Source organism: Primulina huaijiensis, chromosome 4, assembly GCF_012295235.1.
Source record: "Primulina huaijiensis isolate GDHJ02 chromosome 4, ASM1229523v2, whole genome shotgun sequence".
Lineage (NCBI taxonomy): Eukaryota > Viridiplantae > Streptophyta > Magnoliopsida > Lamiales > Gesneriaceae > Primulina > Primulina huaijiensis.
Genome location: NC_133309.1, coordinates 23,223,647 through 23,244,749, shown reverse-complemented (window position 1 = coordinate 23,244,749; position 21,103 = coordinate 23,223,647). Strand labels below are relative to the sequence as shown.

General features: G+C 36.8%; 1 protein-coding gene, 1 non-coding gene and 1 pseudogene across 2 annotated transcripts; 1 reads left to right on the top strand and 2 right to left on the bottom strand.

Annotated features, from left to right (window-relative positions):
• Nucleotides 1–435: 435 nt before the first annotated feature.
• On the top strand, nucleotides 436–8,068 carry LOC140974999 (uncharacterized; annotated as a pseudogene).
• A 179-nt stretch (nucleotides 8,069–8,247) lies between these two features.
• On the bottom strand, nucleotides 8,248–17,726 carry LOC140975518 (pyridoxine/pyridoxamine 5'-phosphate oxidase 1, chloroplastic-like). The gene is made up of 14 exons (XM_073439258.1): nucleotides 17,573–17,726; nucleotides 17,274–17,471; nucleotides 17,147–17,185; nucleotides 16,376–16,543; nucleotides 16,186–16,291; nucleotides 11,966–12,132; nucleotides 11,610–11,852; nucleotides 11,205–11,293; nucleotides 10,968–11,018; nucleotides 10,773–10,863; nucleotides 10,227–10,331; nucleotides 10,062–10,132; nucleotides 9,417–9,512; nucleotides 8,248–8,489 (listed from the first exon to the last, which is right to left on the bottom strand). The coding sequence occupies exons 1-14, from the start codon at nucleotides 17,720–17,722 to the stop codon at nucleotides 8,423–8,425; spliced, it is 1,641 nt and encodes a 546-aa protein (XP_073295359.1). The 5' UTR covers nucleotides 17,723–17,726; the 3' UTR covers nucleotides 8,248–8,422.
• A 3,173-nt stretch (nucleotides 17,727–20,899) lies between these two features.
• Nucleotides 20,900–21,060, bottom strand: LOC140975954 (U12 minor spliceosomal RNA). The gene has a single exon (XR_012175091.1). It is a non-coding gene; the product is annotated as a U12 minor spliceosomal RNA (small nuclear RNA).
• Between the last annotated feature and the right edge of the window lie 43 nt (nucleotides 21,061–21,103).

Genomic DNA, 21,103 nt, shown 5'->3' with positions numbered 1-21,103 from the left:
ATTTATGATACCCGTTATATTTTCATTTAATATCGTTTCCGATCTCAATGGCAGTTTCTCGTTATCCCGAGTCAAAAATAGAGTCGTTAGTTCTCGATTTATTTTAGATTCACAACTGAAACAACTGTTTCCAGTTATTTGTTATGTACGATTGTTTCGTTTCAGCAAAGATAACAGTGATTGGATTGGCGAGTATAAAAAGAAATAATAAAATTAGTAAAATTAAATGATTAAAACAACGGATTAAAAGCAAATCTACCCACGTGATGAGTAATTACATCACAAGATTCCTCGCAAATCACCCAACCCCATGCGAAATTCCACAATTGAACCCCGGCAGTATAACACAAACCACGCTTCAGCGAGGGCAAAACAGTAATTTATTACTAACGGGCACGTCTGAGCATCCAAAAAACAATGTTCAAATTCCCGCTGTTTTTGCATGCCCCATTTTCAAACATTCGAATTCCCTCCCCCAAATCGGCAAATTATCGTAATCGTATTTCACTTACAAACCCTTGATTCATCCGATTGCCGCCACTGCAATGGAACCCTTTCTAACGGTCTCCAAGCACACGCAGTGACACGCTTTATTGTGTGTGTTTTGGTCGTATATACATCTGTGTTGTTGCTTATATATCGACATACTTGTTTGAAGAGATTCACATGGCTTTACCTGAGTTCCATGCAGCGGCAGCCATGGATTCTGGATCTAAAGATGTTCCATATTGCCGCAAACAGAAATCTCTGGGTCTCTTGTGCGCCAAGTAATTTTTTTGTCTTCCGTTTTGAATCAAAGACCCATTCTTCCCATTTCTTTCAATTTTTGTGCGTGTGTTGCTGAAACTTCAAGTTCATAATTTTGTGCACGAGGTGTAGTTTGAAAATTTTGTGGGTCGATTTTATTTTATTTTATTTTTGTTCAGTTTCCTGAGCTTGTATGATAGAGATGGTGTTGAAACAATTGGGCTCGACGATGCAGCTTCACGACTTGGTATGGATCGGCAATGAACCCCTTGAAATTTAATTGAGTCTGATTTTAATGAGCTTCTCAATAAAAACATTGCTTGGTAATCTGGATCTGGGATTTCGTTTAATTTTGTTGCAGGGGTGGAAAGGCGACGAATTTATGACATCGTGAACGTTCTGGAAAGCATTGGCGTAAGAAGTTCTAAAATCTGAACCTCTTCATAATTTAATGAATATTTGGGAGTTTACATGGGATTTTAATCTAGACCTGGAAATTAGGATTCTGCATTTCTGTATCTCAGATCCTTGCACGGAAGGCCAAGAATCGCTATACATGGAAAGGGTTTGGGGCAATCCCCAAGGCTTTGGAAGACCTAAAAGTAAACACCACTTTTCTTCTCTGATTTTGTTGTTTTCCTCGAGGCTTGGCTGAATTTGTAGATTTTATATGTTCAAGATCTTTTGATCTTTTCCTCCCTGCAGAAAGAGGGCTTAAAGGAGAATGGCTCTGCAGTTGAAACAAGCTGCTCTGAGAAAGTATGCTCCTATCTAAAGATTTATTTGCCTATTTCTTGATTGAAAGTTTTAATTTGGATGATTCTCGTTATGTTGTCGTGGACAGATCCAACTGAAATGAAAGTTTTTCTTTCNGTCATCAGATTGCAGGATTATTTATCATCTTAGCTGACATTATTCTTTTCCTTAGACTTCAGATGATGAAGAAGATGAGATGTGCTCAGATATGAACAACTCAAGTCAAACTGATAAATCAGACTCTAATTCTGTTCCTAAATGTTCTCTGTCAAACAGATCTGGTAATTAATCTTGGCCATTTACTCCTCATTGTTTGTTCGACGTGGATTGTGACTGATTCCTATTCTTTGACATTGCAAGTGTTGAGTCATTGATTTATTTATTTCCATATTTAGGTGAAAATAGAAAAGAGAAGTCTCTTGGGCTTCTGACTCAGAATTTTGTTAAGCTTTTTCTTTGCACTGATGTAAGATAATGTTCAAATTATTTGCAACTGTGGTTTATTCTATTTGTAATCTATACAGTTTTATAATGTTAAGATTATTGTTCAGATGGATATGATTTCTCTTGATGATGCTGCAAAACTACTGCTTGGGGATGGAAGCCGCAATTCAATGACTACAAGAAGTAGCGTACCTTCACTTTTGCTATGTTATTTCTGAAATAAAACATGTACGACTCCTTTGGTTAATGTTTACTTTTTGCAACTCTGCAGCAAAGGTTAGAAGGCTCTATGATATAGCTAATGTTCTATCTTCCATGAATTTTATTGAGAAGGTGAGACATCTTATTGAGTGATAGGAGTATAAAACCAAAACTGTTGTCACGAACTTTCATATTTTGTTCTCATCAATAAACTTTTGCATGAACAAGCTTAAAAAGATTAAAGTGCATGCAACTTTAGCGCTTATATATCTCTTGAATGATTTTCAGACGCATCATCCTGAAACAAGGAAACCTGCTTTCATATGGTTGGGGCTGAATGGAAAACCTGATAAACGAAATGTGGATTCCTTGGTTTTGAGAGAGTCCAAGAAGAGGGTTTTTGGAACTGACCTTACTAATGCTACTATTAAGAGGTTCAAGGTGGATGGGGATGCATCCCATTTCCTCAAACCACATATACCAATTCAAATTAAACAAGAGAATTTCGATAATGAGGTTGAAAGGATAAAGACAGGAGGCAAGAGTTACCAGTTTGGTCCTTTTGCTCCTGCAAATGTCCACAAGGGCGGAGCTTCTCAAGATGAAAAAGAAAAACAGATCATAGATTGGGAAAGTCTTGCCTCCACTTATAGGCCTCAGTATCATAATCAAGGTACTTTACTCGATTTGTTTCAATCACATTAGAAGAGCCATCAACTTATTATTTGTTTAGTCCAGTGGTTAAAATTACACCAACCATTTCTTGTCTATTAATCAATTATACATGTGGGAAAGAAGACAAACCTTCCATTCTTTAACCACACTTAGTAAATGGAGACTCCTCATTAAGTGGCATTATTCAATTTATTCAGTATGTGGTTTCAAAACAGAAGAATTCAGTGCACGCACATATACACCACTACTCTTAAAATCATGCTCAATAGTTTCACTAATATAGTAATATTGTCCCAAATTTTGCTTACCAGAAACTCGTTTGATGGTTGTTTTCTCAGCTTTGAAAGACCTGTTCTCGCACTATGTTGAAGCATGGAAATCATGGTACTCTGAAGTTGCTGGCAAGAACCATGTACAACTGACGTCGTAACACCCTAGTTTCTATTCAAATAGCAGTGGTACACATCACTTTCTAAGAACGGAGATACATCTGTTGACTTAGAGTAAATGGCTCCAGAAGGCATATACTCGATGCACTCTGGCGATCTCGCAGGAATCATGCATCTGTAACGATCAATTATGCAATTTTATTCACAATTCATTTCTGGATTTTCTCATGATAGACTCTAGGATCTGTGTTGGCATCCTTGATCCCTTCTCAAATTTGAGCATCCATATACATTGACTGAAAGTTTGTACTGGTTGCTATCCTAAATATCAACCAGTAACTTGCATCGTATGGGGAATTTTGTTTTTTCTTCTTTTTTTCTTTTTTCTTTTCCATTCTGAGGCTTCATTGAACTCTTAACACGAGAATGTGATTCTGTCCGGCTGGTTTTGTAGTGATAAAACTGTTAAATCAGTGGTCGATTTTGTAAGTGAACAATAATATCCTGATTAAACCGAGAAGATTTCAACTGCCACGGTATGCGGATTGCATTGAGAAGTAAGAAGATTTCATTTAACCCGGAGCTGTACTTATATGTGCAGCTTGTCTCACAACATTGTACAATTTACATTATATTGTATTACTAAAGACAAACAAAACTAAGAAACAAATGGAATTTTAGAATTAAGATCTCATAACGAAGATACTGAGAATACAAGTCATGAAGACAATCTATCAATTCTCCACACATTCTTTCTATCGATCACCTCTGGCGAGTAACATAACCTGAAAACATTGTATTACATGGGTCTAGGGATGTCAATGGGTTCGGGTTTTATCTAGACCCGCAATGGATCCGTCCTGTCTGGGGCGGGTTTGGGCACACTAAATGGGTCATGGGACGGGTCTCGGGTACAATTTTTCAGACCCGTCTGGATATGGGGCAGGTCATGGGTCCTATAATACCCGCCCTGACCTGCTCCATATATGTTGATATAAATACTCTAAGGTTTTAGTTTTATTAATTTTCATTTAATTCATTATGTCGTAAAAATAATTTGTTTGTTATTTATAAGTGTGGTCGAAGACATGAATTAGTTTTCTATTGTATTGTATTTAAAGGCTTGTTTGTTTCATAATTCAGTCATGTGATAAGAAGATTACTGTTTTCATTTAAAAAAAAAATCGGGCCTCACGGGTCTAACGGGTCTACCCGGCCCCATTTCGTATTCGAGGTAAGGCGAGTCCGAAGAATATTTAACTTGGGTGGGGCGGGTAATGACTCAAAGTTTTCTTCATGGGACGGATCTTGGGTTACCCATACCCGCCTCATTGACATCTCTACATGGGTCATATTGTCTAAAAATGAAATAAATAATTGTTGGTGCAGATATACACACAACGGTTTCAGTTTTCGGTTCTGTACTATCGTTTCAATTCGAAGACGATAATCGTGACGGATCCATGAATAAAAAGAGAAATAATAAAATTAGTAAAATTAATTGAATGATTAAACAACCGAGTAAAAGGCACATCTACCCACGTGATGAGTAATTACATCATAATATTCCCCGCAAATCACCCAACCCCACGCGAAATTCCACGATTGTCCACTCGCAGTAAAACACAAACAAACTCCGGCGAGGTCAAAACAGTAATTTCGTGCTAACCGGCGCCTCTCAGCATTCAAAGATAATGTTCAAATTTCCGCTGTTTTACATGGCCTATTTTCAAACATTCGAATTCCCTCCCCCAAATCGACAAATTATCGCAATCGTATTGCACATACAAACCCTTGATTTATTCGATTGCCGCCACTGAAATGGAACCCTTTTTAACGGTTTCCAAGCACACGCAGACGCATTGACACGCTGTATTGTGTGTGTTTTGGTCGCATATGCATCCGTGTTGTTGCTTACAGATCGATATACTTGTTTGAAGAGATTCATATGGCTTTACCTGAGTTCAATGGAGCGGCAGCCATGGATTCTGGATCTAAAGATGTCCCATATTGCCGCAAACAGAAATCTCTGGGTCTCTTGTGCACCAAGTAATTTCTGTCTTTCGTTTTAAATCGAGGACCCATTCTTCCCATTTCTTTCAATTTGTGTGTGTGTGTGTTGCTGAAATTTCAAGTTCATAATTTTGTGCACGAGCTGTAGTTTGGAAAATTTGTTGGTTGATTTTGTTTTTTTGTTTTTTTTGTTCAGTTTCCTGAGCTTGTATAATAGAGATGGTGTCGAAACAATTGGGCTCGACGATGCAGCTTCACGACTTGGTATGGATCGGCAATGAACCCCTTGAAATTTAATTGAGTCTGATTTTAATGAGCTTCTCAATAAAAACATTGCTTGGTAATCTGGATCTGGGATTTCGTTTAATTTTGTTGCAGGGGTGGAAAGGCGACGAATTTATGACATCGTGAACGTTCTGGAAAGCATTGGCGTAAGAAGTTCTAAAATCTGAACCTCTTCATAATTTAATGAATATTTGGGAGTTTACATGGGATTTTAATCTAGACCTGGAAATTAGGATTCTGCATTTCTGTATCTCAGATCCTTGCACGGAAGGCCAAGAATCGCTATACATGGAAAGGGTTTGGGGCAATCCCTAAGGCTTTGGAAGACCTAAAAGTAAATAACACTTTTCTTCTCTGATTTCGTTGTTTTCCTCGAGGCTCGGCCGAATTTGTAGATTTTATATATTCAAGATCTTTTGATATTCCACTCCCCCCTCCCCCGCGGCAGAAAGAGGGCTTAAATGAGAATGGCTCTGCTGTTGAAACAAGCTACTCTGAGAAAGTATGCTCCTATCTAAAGATTTATTTGCCTATCTCTTGATTGAAAGTTTTAATTTGGATGATTCACCTTATGTTGTCGTGGACAGATCCAACTGAAATGAAAGTTTTTCTTTCCTTTATATATGTAGCACCATGTTTTCTCACCAATGAATTCTTGGGTGTCATGAGATTGCAGGATTCTTTATCATCTTATTTGACATTATTATTTTCCTTAGACTTCAGATGATGAAGAAGACGAGATGTGCTCAGATTTTAACAACTCAAGTCAAACTGATAAATCATACTCTAATCTGTTCCTAAATGCTCTTTGTCGAACAGATCTGGTAATCAATCTTGGCCATTTTCTCCTCATTGTTCGATGTGGATTGTGGCTGATTCCTAATCTTGGACATGGCAAGTGTTCAATCATTGATTTATTTATTTCCATATTTAGGTGAAAATAGAAAAGAGAAGTCTCTTGGGCTTCTGACTCAGAATTTTGTTAAGCTTTTTCTTTGCACTGATGTAAGATAATGTTCAAATTATTTGCAACTGTGGTTTATTCTATTTGTAATCTATACAGTTTTATAATGTTAAGATTATTGTTCAGATGGATATGATTTCTCTTGATGATGCTGCAAAACTACTGCTTGGGGATGGAAGCCGCAATTCAATGACTACAAGAAGTAGCGTACCTTCACTTTTGTTATGCTATTTCTGAAACAAAATATGTATGACTCTTTGGTTAATGTTTACTTTTTGCAACTCTGCAGCAAAGGTTAGAAGGTTGTATGATATAGCTAATGTTCTGTCTTCCATGAATTTTATTGAGAAGGTGAGACATCTTATTGAGTGATAGGACTATAAAACCAAAACTGTTTGTACAAAACTTCCATATTTTGTTCTCATCAATACACTTTCGCATGGACAAGCTCAAAAAGATTAAAATGTTTGTAACCCTAGCGCTTATCTATCTCTTCAATGATGTTCAGACGCATCATCCTGAAACAAGGAAACCAGCTTTCAGATGGTTGGGGCTGAATGGAAAACCTGGTAAAGGAAATGTGGAGTCCTTGGTTTTGAGTGAATCCAGGAAGAGGGTTTTTGGAACTGACCTTACTAATGCTACTGTAAAGAGGTTCAAGGTGGATGGGGATGCACCTAGTTTCCTCAAACCACATATACCAATTCAAATTAAACAGGAGACTTTGGATAACGAGGTTGAAAGGGCAAAAACAGGAGGCAAGAGTTACCAGTTCGGTCCTTTTGCTCCTGCGAATGTGCACAAGGTTGGAGCTTCTCAAGATGAAAAAGAAAAACAGGTCATAGATCGGGAAAGTCTAGCCTCCACTTATCGGCCTCAGTATCATAATCAAGGTACTTTACTCGATTAATTTCAGTCATATTAGAAGAGTTATCATCAACTGATTATTTGTTTAGTCCAGTGCTTAAAATTACAATAACCATTTCTTGTCTATTAATCAATTATACATATGGGAAAGAAGAAAAAACCTTCCATTCTTTAACCACACTTAGTAAATGGAGACTCCTCATTAAGTGGCATTATTCAATTTATTCAGTTGTGGTTTCAAAAAAGAAGAATTCAGTGCACGCACATATACACTATTCTTAAAATACATGCTCATTAATTTTCTCTAATGCTGTCCCAAATTTTGCTTACCAGAACTTGCTTCATGGTTGTTTTCTCAGCTTTGAAAGACCTGTTCTCGCACTATGCTGAAGCATGGAAATCATGGTACTCTGAAGTTGATGGCAAGAACCATATACAACTAATATCCTAACACCTAGTTTCTATTCAAATAGCAGTGGTACACCTGACTTCGTAAGAACGGAGGTACATTTGTTGACTTAGATTAAATGGCCCCTGATGAAGAGTGCATACACTCAATGCACTCTGGCGGCCTCGCAGGAATCATGCATCAGTAACAATCAATTGTGCAACTTTATTCACAATTCATTTCTGGATTTTATCATGATGTCCATGTACATTGACTGAGTTTGTACTAGTTGCTATCCTTAATATCAACCAGTAATTTGCATCATTTGGGCATTTTTATTCCCCCCCCCCTCNTCTTAGGCTCCATTTAACCCTTAACAGGAGAATGACATAACTGGAGAGCTCAATTTGTGAACCTGAATTTTATTTTGTCTGGCTGGTTTCAGTGGTCCATTTTGTACGATTAATAATATCCTGATCACACAAAGAAAGAAGATTTCAACTGCCACAATATACCAATTGCATAGAGAAGAAGATTTCATGTAACCCGGGGCTGTAATTATATGTGTATATATCGTCTCACAACATTGTAGAGTGTACATTGTATTGCTATCGACAAAAGGAAAAAAAAAAACTAAGAAAGAAATGGAACTTCAGAATTGAGATCTCATAACGAAGATACTGAGAATACTAGTCATGGAGCCAATCTATCAATTTTCCACACGTTCTTCCCGTCCATCACCTCTGGAGAGTAACGTAACCTGAAAACATTGTAATACATGGGACATATCACCAAAAAAGGAAAATAAATCATTGTTACACAGATACACACAAATGAATGTATATTTATGCATATACATTTATTATATCATCAAAAAAAAATAAATAATTGTTGACACAGACAAATGAATGCATATTTATGTACATAATACTGTTGTAAAATCGGCCTAGTCGATAGACGCGGTGGACCGCATAGAAAAAATTCTAGGCGACCCTAGCGGTTAGGGTTTTTAAGTTATTTTTGATTTTTTTTTTAAAAAATTTTGGTCTTTTAATTTAAATTACAAGTCCAATAAAAAACGAGAGGTAACTTTTTTATAGGTCATAAACCAAAGTCCAACAAGAAATGCGATTTGTTGGCCTGTCCTAACACACCAAACTTCTTCTTCGTTTGCGATCTAGATAGATAACTTCATGAGGATAATTTTTCATCCGAAGAAGAGGAATATCACAATGATTATATTGAGTTTCTTTAAACAATGATTTAATATCTTAAAATAAAAAAACTTTATCTTATTTTTTTATCAGCCATGTTCTCAATTATGATAGTAAGTTACTTTAAACAATGATTTAATATCCTAAAATAAAAACTTCATCTTATTTTTCTATTAGCTATGTTCTCCCCACCTATATCAAATAATGATTTAAGATCCTACAATAAAAATAAAATAAAAATTAAGTTATAGATATTAATATATAATGTTACTAAATATTATAAAAATTAATTTTAAAAGACCGCCAAGGTAGCCATCAGGCCGCTGCCTACCGATTTTTAGAACACTACCGATATATATTTATGTATTAAGGATGGATACAAATAGAAATATTTTCAATACATATGAAATTCACTGAATAAACACCTAGCGTGTTCTATTGTTGCAAAAACACTGTTACTTTCAATAACACACCTGTCATGCAAGCGAGATGGCTGTCCTTGCCAAAACTCAAAAAGCTGCGGTTTGAGTCTATATCCTCCCCAATATTTTGGTTTTGGGATCATGCTTCTGCATTGCCACATGAAGAAAAGGTTAAAATAGAACACCTCGCTTCTCAGACTATAATCAAGCCAGATAGCACGGTGTTAACATGGTATTTGACACAAAACTTGAAAATAAGGATGTCTGTAGGCTAGTTCCTCTAGCCCATCCATATTACATGCTAAAAATTTTATGAAGTTGGTTTACCACAGATAATCATCATGACCAACTTGGTGAAGTGTGGAGTGCCGAGTTTCTATATACGCTTTCGACAATGCATTGCCAAAAGAGGAGATTCTATGCCAGAATGCAAAAATTGTTGTATTATCATAACGAAGCCAGTCATGAGAAATCCATCATATAGCAACATGACCGCGCATTATCCCTGATCCTCAGATCCAGGCAAACTGATCAGTATGGATGCAAATGGATTAGTTCGCACGTTTAAATCTAGAAATGCATGAATGTTATGCGTGCTGAAATGCATCTTATCCATGATAATACTCTCCACCCACGCTAATCCATGCAGAATGTATATAATAATTAGGTGTTAGTGGTTAAGCATGAATAACTAACCCATCAGCAAACTGAGCCTCCAGCTCTTCCTCTAGTTGGTGGAGAACATGCCTTCCAGAGATTACCGTGCTCTGAATAAGAGACAGATCTAGGCAATATGTAGTCAAATAACAGAGATATTGACAGGATGCAAGAAATAAAACCTAAGAAAGGCAAAAAAGAAACCTGTTTGCTAACTATTGCCCCAATCTGGCTTCCTCTTGGTCGGCTGTGAAAGTATTTCTCAGATTCTTCATCTGAAACTTTTTGCACCGGCCCTTCAATTCTTACCTGAAGCAACAATGCATGTTGAACCTTTGCTCATCCAAGAAAGATTTGAGACAAAAATATTGTTGCAGCATTTTGTTCTTCATGGTAGTAAGCATTTTTTGAGAATCTTATAGACTCTGACAGCACAAGCTAGCCAAATGGTAAGGTTTAGTTCAAGGTGCAACCTAGTTCTGGGGGTTTGGTATTTAGAATTAAAAATGATGTTTTAAACACCTTGGAGACTAGAAGGCGTTGATCCCAGTTATGGCTTTTGTGAATTCTTCTCAAGGCAAGGATGTTACACAGTTACAGTGCACAAACCACAATTTTATTTTCTACTCATTTTTAAAATAGTGACAGGAAACAATGAAACTTCCTCAGATAAAGAAAATGGTGCCAAAAGTACTGGTGAATTGACCACTTTATTACAAATGGATACCGTTTAAAAAATATAAGAAATACCTGACGATTCAAAGCATCCCAGTAAAACAGGAGCGCTGCATGAGGATTTTCTGATATTTGATGAGCCTTTCGACTTTCATAATTTGTGTACCTGTCCAAAAGATGAGAGGCTGTGAATTCTAAAACGAAAAACCAGACAAAATTCATCAAAGCAATATACTGTATGTTAAAATGATGTGATACAGCAGAACTCACCAGACAAAACCATCTTTGTCAAGCCCTTTCAGCAAGACCATTCTTAACGAACTGTAGCAACATATAAAAATATGCAGTTAATGAAAATTCAACAGAAGTAACAACGAGTAACACCAACACGGTGAAAGACAAAAGATGATTTTTGCAGGAACCAAACCACTCAACCTAGTTGTAAAAGTTCATAGCGCCCATAAAATCAGAATAGCGCCCATAAAATCAGAGTTTTAAGAAAATTACGGTTTTCCATCTTTTCCGGTCGTACAAAGTGACATAGCATTAGGTTCCTTCAATCCGGACGCCATAGCATCATCAAACCATTTTTGGAACTACAGCAACGCAAAAAAACTACAAATTACAAAAAGCATGTGTAATACTGTTAGGAAATTTCATCTTGATCTACATTCAGCTCGACATAAATGTCATGGTCAAGTAACAAGATTCCTCACTTCTCAGAATTCTAATCAATTTAAATCTGGCAGATTCTTGATGACTGATGCATACCAGAATCTGCTAACTGACGGCCCAGTACTTCCGTTTCTTCTGTTCTATACAAGTAATGGTCCAGGCCAAAATCCATTTCTGGACACAGACGGTGTTTAAGTGACAAAGAAAACAGTCACCCAGTTTGATGTGAAGTAATACCTGAGCAAAGGGATCAGCATCAGCTTGGTCCTCGGAAAACTCTGGAGAGATATAGTTTTCTCTAAGAGTGGATATGTCAACTCGTGGAGGCTTTCCAATTCGAACACACATAGAACTTCCAGGATATTCTGGCAGGTTAAGCTTGAATTTCTCTGCAATGGATGGGGGAACAAATCTGCCACCTAGAAAGTGATGAGGACCAGAAAACTTTTTGGCACACAACTTAGGAGCAGTTAACGAAACCTACACACAGCGAGCCATGTTTTAATTTTCTCATCAACAGGAGAGGAAAAGAAAAATGCCATCTTAAAGATGTTTAGTGATAAAGTATAGAAATTTTCAAAATAAATACATACCAGCATATTTGGTTTGATTCCTTCGCCACTGAGATCACCTTCTTCAACATGCCATCCAGATGGAATATCTACAGAGACTATGGCAGGTAATTTCTGCTGCTTTTGATTGAGATTTCCTAAGTCTACAAACCTCTGTATCAGACCATCGAAAGGAGGCCTAGGACTACCTGGATGAGTACAATAGGCGTTATCAAACATAGTTGGATTATATGAAAGCTGCTGCAGTAGCCCAAGGCAAATAAATCTCTAAATTGTGAACTCAATAGAGTGAATTTAACTGTCTCATATAAACAAATAGTCAATTAATTAAATCATATAAATGACCAGTCCATTAATTAAATCATCAGAAAAATAAAAGAATACATTTTTTTTAATAAGAAATGATATTTTATTAATAATATGATGAGAACAATTACATCAGTGGACTAGTAGTCCACTTTCAACAGGAATTACATAATTTCAATCTTGTATCAATGATACACATAAGCTCAATCTTGCAATATGTCTAAAATCGAGACGTTCTTAAAGTCATCATGAGTGCCGATCCACATAGCAACTTTGATCTTGATTTTTTCACTGTTCTGTAGTGTCTTCCTTATCTTAAAAAAAATCTTTGATTTCTTTTCAACCATTATGTCCAGCATATGCCTTGAACCACCATTTGCCAAAAAATTCTTCCCCTCGTACCAGTTAGCTGTCCTAGATCCATAGCGAATAAATCCCTCGTTGACTTAGGCATCACCCAAACCAGTCCCAGCTCTTGCAAAGCTCTAGATGACGGATCCTCACCCCACACTCTAACATCATCTACCACTTCAATCAATCTGATCTTATCTATATATCCTAATAACACACTCAACTCATGTAACTCCATATCCCTCAAAACCCTCCGAAAATGAAGTCCCGTGAAGGGGAAAAGGTTGAATTCTCAAACAAAGAGATATAGGCATATTATGTACCAAAGAAAGCTGAAATAAATACGGATAAAGATCCCGAAAAGAATAATCCCCCCACCCGTCTTCCCAAAACTTGGTACCTCCTCTAACCACTGTCATCACCAATTGATGAAAAGTCAGGTAAGATCTAGAAATAAACTTCCACGGGTAACTGAATGTAACGTTCTTTGCTGAACCAGCATCTCATCCATCCTGTTATAACTCGTATTTACTCCCTATGATCTTTTTCCACAACAACTCGTCATCTGCATAAAACCTCCACCATCATTTCCCAACATAGCCCATTCCTCAAACAAATGTTCCCAATTCTCAATCCCTTTTTATCTTTTGGTTTGCACACCTGCTCCCATGCACTTAAAATGACAATGCGAGTCACCATCAGCTCCATACCTAAGAAAATCCATCATAGTCTTCTCCATTGCCTCTGCTATGCCCTTTGGTACCCTAAAAAAAGACATGAAATACGACGACAAAGTATTCAATACCGCTGCAATCAACGTTAACCTCCCCCTCTTGATATAAATGCTTTCTTCTAGCTTGCCGACTTCTTTGACAACTTAGTCATAATCAGTTCCCAAAACGAGATTTTTCCTTCTAAAGGCACCCCTAATACTTAATTGGTCATTTCTCTCTACCACGCCCAGTTTACTGGGCTAACTCTTCCATTTCTTTTTCTTTGTAGGTGAGACCCAACAAAGCACCTTTCTCCCAATTGATTTTTAAACCTGATATGTTACAAAACGACCTCACAACGTCCACCAAAAACCTGATATGGTCCTCCTTCTTGACAAAAAAAATGTCATCCGCAAACTGAATATGAAATGTTTCTACCTTATCTCAAACCTACCTCCAAACCCCGAATTAAGTCCATGGCCTTGGCTTTATCAATCAACCTCCCCAACACACCCACCACCAGATTAAAAAAAATGGGGACGACGGATCCCTTGTCTAAGCCCTTTCTGTGCTTGAAATTTAACCTTAGGTCTCCCATTAATCATATCCGAGAATGACACGTTCAAAACACAACCCTTGATCCACCTTCTCCATCTCTCACCAAACCCCTTCTTCTTTATGACAAATCCAGGAAATTCCAATCCACATTATCATATGTTTTCTCAAAATCAACATTAAAAACACACATTTTCTTCTTTTTCCACCTACCCTCTTGCACTATCTCATTCGTAATGTGAGAACAATCAAGAATTTGTCTCCAATCAATGAAGGCATTCTTGCACTATCTCATTCACAATGTGAGAACAATCAAGAATTTGTCTCCCATCAATAGGCATTATGAGATTCTGATATTGTATATAAAAAAACTTTCTTCAGCCGTGCAGACAACACTTTAACTATAATCTTGTACAGGCTAGTAGTAAGACTAATAGGCCAAAAATCTTTAACCTTGATCGAATCTTGTTTATTTAGAATGAAACAAATGTATGTCTCATTAGTAATACCATTTATGACACCCCCTTCGAAGAACCTTCATTATATCTTCTTTAATAATATCCCACAATCCTGATAAAACGCCAAGGTAAATCCATCCGGTCTCAGAGCCTTACAACCATCACACTCATACACTGCCTTCTTGACCTCATATTCTAAGAAGGGTTTTTCAAGCTCTAGTCTCAAGTCGCCATCAATGGGGCACCAATCCACTCCTTCAATACCCCAGCCCCTCGTCTTTGGTTTACTAGACAACTCTTTGAAAAATTTGACTATGATTGATTTTATTTGATCCTCATCAACAATAACCGACCCGCTAGCCCTTTCTAGTTTATTGATGGTAGCCTTGCTCTTCCGCTGATTCAAGAGAGAACGAAAGAACTTTGTATTGTGATCCCCTTCCCTGACCCATTTGACCTTCGTTTTTTGATTGTTCATCTTATTCCTTCGACACACTATTTCTTCTCACACCCGTTTTGCTTCCATTTTTTCAGTTGCCACCGCCTCAGATCCCAGCCCCTCAGTCTCCATCTTGTCTAGCCTTCTAATTTTCCTCTCAATTCAGCCAATCTCTCTTCCACCAACCCCAAGACCTCTTCAGTCCATCTTCTAAGATCACACTTACTAGCTTTAAGTTTCCTCATAAATTCATACCGCACCCATCCCTGAAATTATGCGTTGTTCCACCATGACAAAAATGATGATTTAAAGCATTTGTGTTTCAACCATACATTCTCAAATCTAAAAGAGATGATACTCATTTAACCTTTTCTGTGTTCAGAATAACTGGAAAATGATCCGAATAAATTCAAGGTAAAACTATTTGTCTATAAAATGGGTATATTTCCATCCATCCTCTCAGAAATAAGAATCTGTCTAATCAACAACAAATTGGTTTTGCGCTTAACAATCTCACGACATTAAAATCTCCACATAAACACCATTTCTCCCTACACAAAACTCTTAATCTTGTCAATTTATCCCAAAAATTGTCTCATTCGAGGTTTGCATGAGCCGTACACGGCCATAAACCACCAGTCATTATTATTATCCTTCTCAATGCGAACAGATACCAAGAATTCCCCAATCAAGTTGTCTCTAACGGAAACCAACCTTGGATTGGATCTCACATAACCAATATATCCCCTCACCGACCAATTGCCGGTAAAGCAACCCACTCCACCAACATCGATTTCCACACACTAGCAATAAAACTTCTGTCTACCACCTCTCTTTTAATTTCTTGGAGAACGACTAGGTTTGGCCTTTCCTTTCGTAGAACGGCTCGAATGAGTCCCCTTCGTGCAGCCGAACCTCCGCCCCTGATATTCCAAGAACAGATCTTCAACTAATCAATGCACAACGCCCTTGACATGATCTTTTCTCCATATTGCTCCCAACTTCAAGCTTTTTCAAAACACTTGCGTCGCTCACACTCGTCCTGCATCTTTTTTCAAGCAGTAAATCCACCTTCTCTACTCCCATCTTAAAAAGGCAATCACCATCGCCATCCGATTCTACGAGCCGCGTATCCAACCCCTCCTCACCCCTCCTAAAACGCTTCTCTTTTGTCCAGACCCAAAGAAGTTAGTCCCCGACAGACCCGACTTTTCACCCAAGTCACAGAGAAAGAATCAAATAAAGTAGTTCTCATAATACATTCAATAAATTCGTAGTCATGAAAGAATTATTTAAAGAAGATTAATTGTTTTTCCTTCTTCGAAGGATTCCCACGATAAAACTCCACCAAACAGTAATATCCGCTCAATCAATGCCAAAGTTTAAAGAAAGATACAACTTAAAGAAACTAATAAGTACCATGAAATGAGAACCCAAATATTGCATCCACTATGACGTCATAACTTGTGGACAAATCCACAGGTAGGTCTTCCACTGACAGGAAAGGAATGGAAAGTGACACCAACTACAAAAAATTAATGCATAAGCAATGCTGCTAGGTTAGGTTATGCGCGCTGGTAAACTTGAGCCATATCCAATACGGTGATACCTGTGTTACCAACCCATTATAAAGAGTTTTAGCAGTGCGCTTTGGATAACAAATAACTGGTTTATAACCAAAATGATGCAAATGACGAGCAGCTACAAGGCCATCACCTCCATTATTCCCCGGGCCACATATAGCAAGAACACGGTTACATTCGGTTGGTTTATAGACCTGCATAAGAAGAGCATTCTTTTGAGTCCAGTCCAAGTAAAACATCTCCCTGGTATAATTATCCCTATGGTTTTAATTCAAAACTCCAAAATACAATAGTGTACATAACAGCTAGGAAGTCTCCGTTAAATTTTTTTCTCCAAAAGCCAATCCAAAAGAAAACAGAGACCTTCACATTATTAGGAATGGGCCCATTTAACTAGACACACAGCTTACATATCTAAAGCACCGGTGTGGGCTTGACTTCAGTCCCAGATATAACAACCCTAAATAAAAACCAGCTGACGCTTGAGTGAGTTTTCATTGCAAAACTTTCAATTTCAACAGCCTTTTCCATCATTCCCTTGAATTCATTAAGTATTTCATCCAGTTGTAGCACTTTGACCTAGTTAGCAGTGTAAAAGGGCCCGCCAGTGGTTATGATATCTAATGTTTGGAAAGAGAGCAACCATTCTAAAGAGTCCCTACTAATAAGCACTCGCACCTCATCAGCTAACAACCAAAGTTAAGATATGATTGCTGCTCCTAGGCAATGATAAAAACAACTGCCGCCAAAAAGGAATAAAACAGGAAGGTTTACAAAGACGAGACCATAAAACTTACCTCAGCTATCGAAGCAGCTACACTCAAACCAGCCAATTCCTGCAATCGATATATTCAAAGTATCAACCCCAAAAACCGATTCATTCAAACACAATCAAAGCTAAACAAAAGCGTAAAAATAGTTGACCATTAGCTGATCAACGCTAAACCCAAGTGGACCCATGAGAATTTCATCGATTTCCGCTGCCTCTCGTTGATTCAAATATGAAATAGACTCTGGGTCATGCACAACTCTCGCAGTAGCCATCGACTTCAACCCGGTAATAGAATTAGAACAATACCCTCTGAGATTAATCCTCGAATTGAAACCCAAAAAACCCCGAACCTAAATCGACAAAAAACTCCAATTAAACTATATATTGTAGCAAAAAGCAATAATCTTGAAGCATGTTGGAGTGTATGATGATGAGTGAGAGTGCAAATTACACAGGAAAAAGGAGGAATCTTGAGAATTTGGTTGGTATCACCAAAATTAGCAGCCGAAATTGGAATATTGGGGAGAGGAAATTGCAGTAGTGATTGAGTGAGGAGACATTTCATGGTCCTGCTACTTCGCATCAATGTCTGCGCCAACATTTTAGGTCTGCGCCAACATTTTTTTGGATATTTTATTTTTTATTATTATCTCGTCAATTCTTTTTTTAAAAAATAATAATTTTATGTATATTATTTGTAATTTGTTACGAAATATAAGCAATCACCAACTCAATCTATGATTTAGCTAATCCAAGCTCTTAAAGCTAATGGATGAAATTGAAAACATGAAGTTTGTCCATGTTCGACTTACAACGAACATTGTCGCACACTAAATTGCTAAACTTTCTGTATGTTTATCTTTGATCTTGCGTTATCAAATTTGAGTGTTGATTTTCGGCTTATCTCTCCTGTTTAACACAAAGTTCTTGCCACAGCATAGTAACTTAAATCTCACAACCACGCTAGGCTTTCAATTGGATCCTTGTCGGTAAATTAGCCATGGCCTATGCTGCTATAATCTCTCTTGAGCAAACTCTTCAGCAAATCCTCCTACACCCTCAAAGATATTCCATACCTTCTGAAATATCAATTTCTAAACTTTGATTTTGCTTGCTTGTAGGTTTCAACAAATAGGTAGAAGGGAAATCATGATTCGAGACAGGTATAAAATATCGAATGATTTCAATTGTATTTCATAAAATATTTATGTTGCTTGATTTTTCGTTCGGAAGCACACAATATCATGCTCTAACATATGACGAGGTTCTCACAAGGATTGAAAATTAAGGATAAATTGGAGATAAATCTCGATTTCCAAACATAACTTTCTATTTAGTATGTGATATTGTTATACCTACTGAGCCTAAAAAATGAATCCAGCCTGTATACTTCATATATGAGATTATTATTGTTACTCCATCATGTTTCCATAATATAAATTAAATATTTTACATTTTTGACCATAATATTGTCGGGTTATATCCATCTGGTTTTATAGAATGTTCCTCACAATCAATCACGCACTTGCAATAGATGGTTCCTGGCGCAGATCCCTTCAACAATATTTAACACAACCATGTATTGTTTCTTATCTCAAGGTGTATAGTGAATATATTTAATTTGAAAATAATACATAAGCGGGTCAGGAAGCTGGGTTCATTTAGTCAAGCATAAATAATATTATTACATAATAACCTCATGTAGATGAGGAGAAACTTGTTCATGAACTACTTATAGTAGCTGAATTACAACATTTATAAACTGAAAGAAAATTTTACAAATTTTATTTAAAAGAAGATGAAGATATTGAATGATGTCTCTATCTTCGTTTTGTCTTAGTATATACAGAAGTCCCTCTCGGATTTGAAACTTGGACTCCAGACTTGTAAATTGCTTTGGTAGTTGTGGCCGACAACATCTTTTGGTTGGTCTATCAATAGTTAGTGATCTGTCATATTGTGGTGGTTGAGTGGTTCATACTCCATTAATGGAGTGGTTGGGTCACATGTCTTCTTTAACTTTGTCGGGAAATCTTTTTCTTTTATACGGTCTCGGGGAAAACGTGACTTTTGTAGTCCTTCACCACCTGGATTTGTCTCTGCTGTATGTTTTCGGTCAGATCTTAGCTCTAGTTAGTACATGCATGTCATGCTATGATTTTCATAGAAAATTTTCAGTAACATGAGTTCAACATGAAGCTTGTTCTAGAAAACCAGGGGATGTGTTTATTTTTGCGTGATGAATTAGCATCGTGAGGCAATCTCCAATGAAGCCATTGATTGAGCTGCTAAACTGTACTAGAAGTCCCTTGTCATCTCTCCATTGTTTTGCTTGAACATTCATAATGGAATTTGTATCTTCTTACGACGTGGTTTCTTTCTCACTATGAGACATTGTTGCCAGTTCTTTAATAGATATTACTAACACCGAATGTTTTCACATTCGATCTGCTTTAGATATTTCAATCTTGCTTGCATATGGCCTGATATTGTGCTTTACATTCTGTTAGGTAAGGTGGACCGAAATATTTCTTTATTTTTCAAATGTGACAGCTAGCAATCCTTTTCAAATGTGGCATATAGCATATGAATATGTCAAAAAATGGTTGGTGGCCGCTAGAAAATACATTTTGTTTCACATGCATAGAGCTCCCCCATCTCAATTTAAGATATCCCAAAAATCAAAAACTTTCAAAGTTTAGTATAATAGTGACAGCATTTGAGTGTTCTCTTGTGTGAGTTGGAGAAATTATTTTTCTCGGTTATACTCGAGTTGAGAGTGTGAGATATTTAGTGTATTATTATATATACTTGTTGTAATATTTCTCCTGTTATAAAAGATTTGCAGTAGCTCAGTGGACGTTACCTATCTTGGATGAACCACGTAAATTCTCGTGTTCTTGTTGATTATTTTATTCCGCATTTTTATTATCACGATCGTTATCGCTTCGGTGTAATTACTCAACACATTCGATTGATCATCCTTAATATTTCGAAATCAAATAGGCCACTTGTATTGTCAACTGTTTAATTACGTTATTAGTAGTACTTTTTTTTTTGGTGACGGGTGCTGCCGTTGTCCGTTGATGCGCAGTGGATGAGAAATATGGACGAAGACTGATAATGAATGAAAATTGGAAAAACTAAGTTGCTAAATGTTATTGTTGTGAATAATAATATAAAATATAATTTAGCAAGAAGCTTCTTCACTTATTAAAGTGGAATAAGACGAGCAAAAGGGACTAATATTTTACTAAAGTGGAGTATTTATTCACGACAATTAATGTGGTAAAAGCTAGGAGTAAATAACTTTTCGAATTTTGTTGTTTTTGTTTCTGCGGGTTACATTGTCAATTTAAGTTAATTTATGATAATTAAATTGATCTATACCCGTTATGCTGATAAATAATTCTCTTTCTATCCACTTTTAACAAATGAAATAAACTTACAAATTAAAGTTTCTTTGTTATACATATTATTGTTAGACGTTGAATTAAGTTTTTGAAAGTTGTATACACAGATTTTGGAATTCTCCCAGCTAAAATGTCTTGTGAAATTCGACAATATTAAATGTCCATATCCATATTAAATTCTTGAGAGTTTATGAATTTGACAATCATCCCCTGATAGAAAATCACTTGTTTATAATTGTTCACAAGTACACAACGTAGCCTTTTTTAATTTGTAAACGTTCTAATTAATATTAATAATTTGATATTCAGTCCTATTATATATATTTTTATTAAATTTCACGGATAGAATTGGGGGTGGGTTTAATGGGAGGCCCGCACGAGCGAGTTCTGCGAAAGTAAGCAGCGTCAACACTCGGCCAGCCTATAACCCCTCCATAAATTCTTGCACCATTGTATTGTATAATACGGGTGCTGCGGTCAGTTCTCACCGACCACTTTGTTTTCCTTACTCATTAGTTTAAGGCAAGTTTCAACGCCGATAGCATCTCAAAATATATAATACTCACCCT

Coding starts and splice junctions, on each gene's coding strand:
- LOC140975518 (XM_073439258.1), bottom strand. CDS start 17,722: ATGTTGGCGCAGACATTGATGCGAAGTAGCAGGACCATGAAATGTCTC. Junction 17,186..17,273: donor TTAGCGTTGATCAGCTAATG/GTCAACTATTTT, acceptor TATCGATTGCAG/GAATTGGCTGGTTTGAGTGT. Junction 11,294..11,609: donor ATGCTGATCCCTTTGCTCAG/GTATTACTTCAC, acceptor GCGTTGCTGTAG/TTCCAAAAATGGTTTGATGA.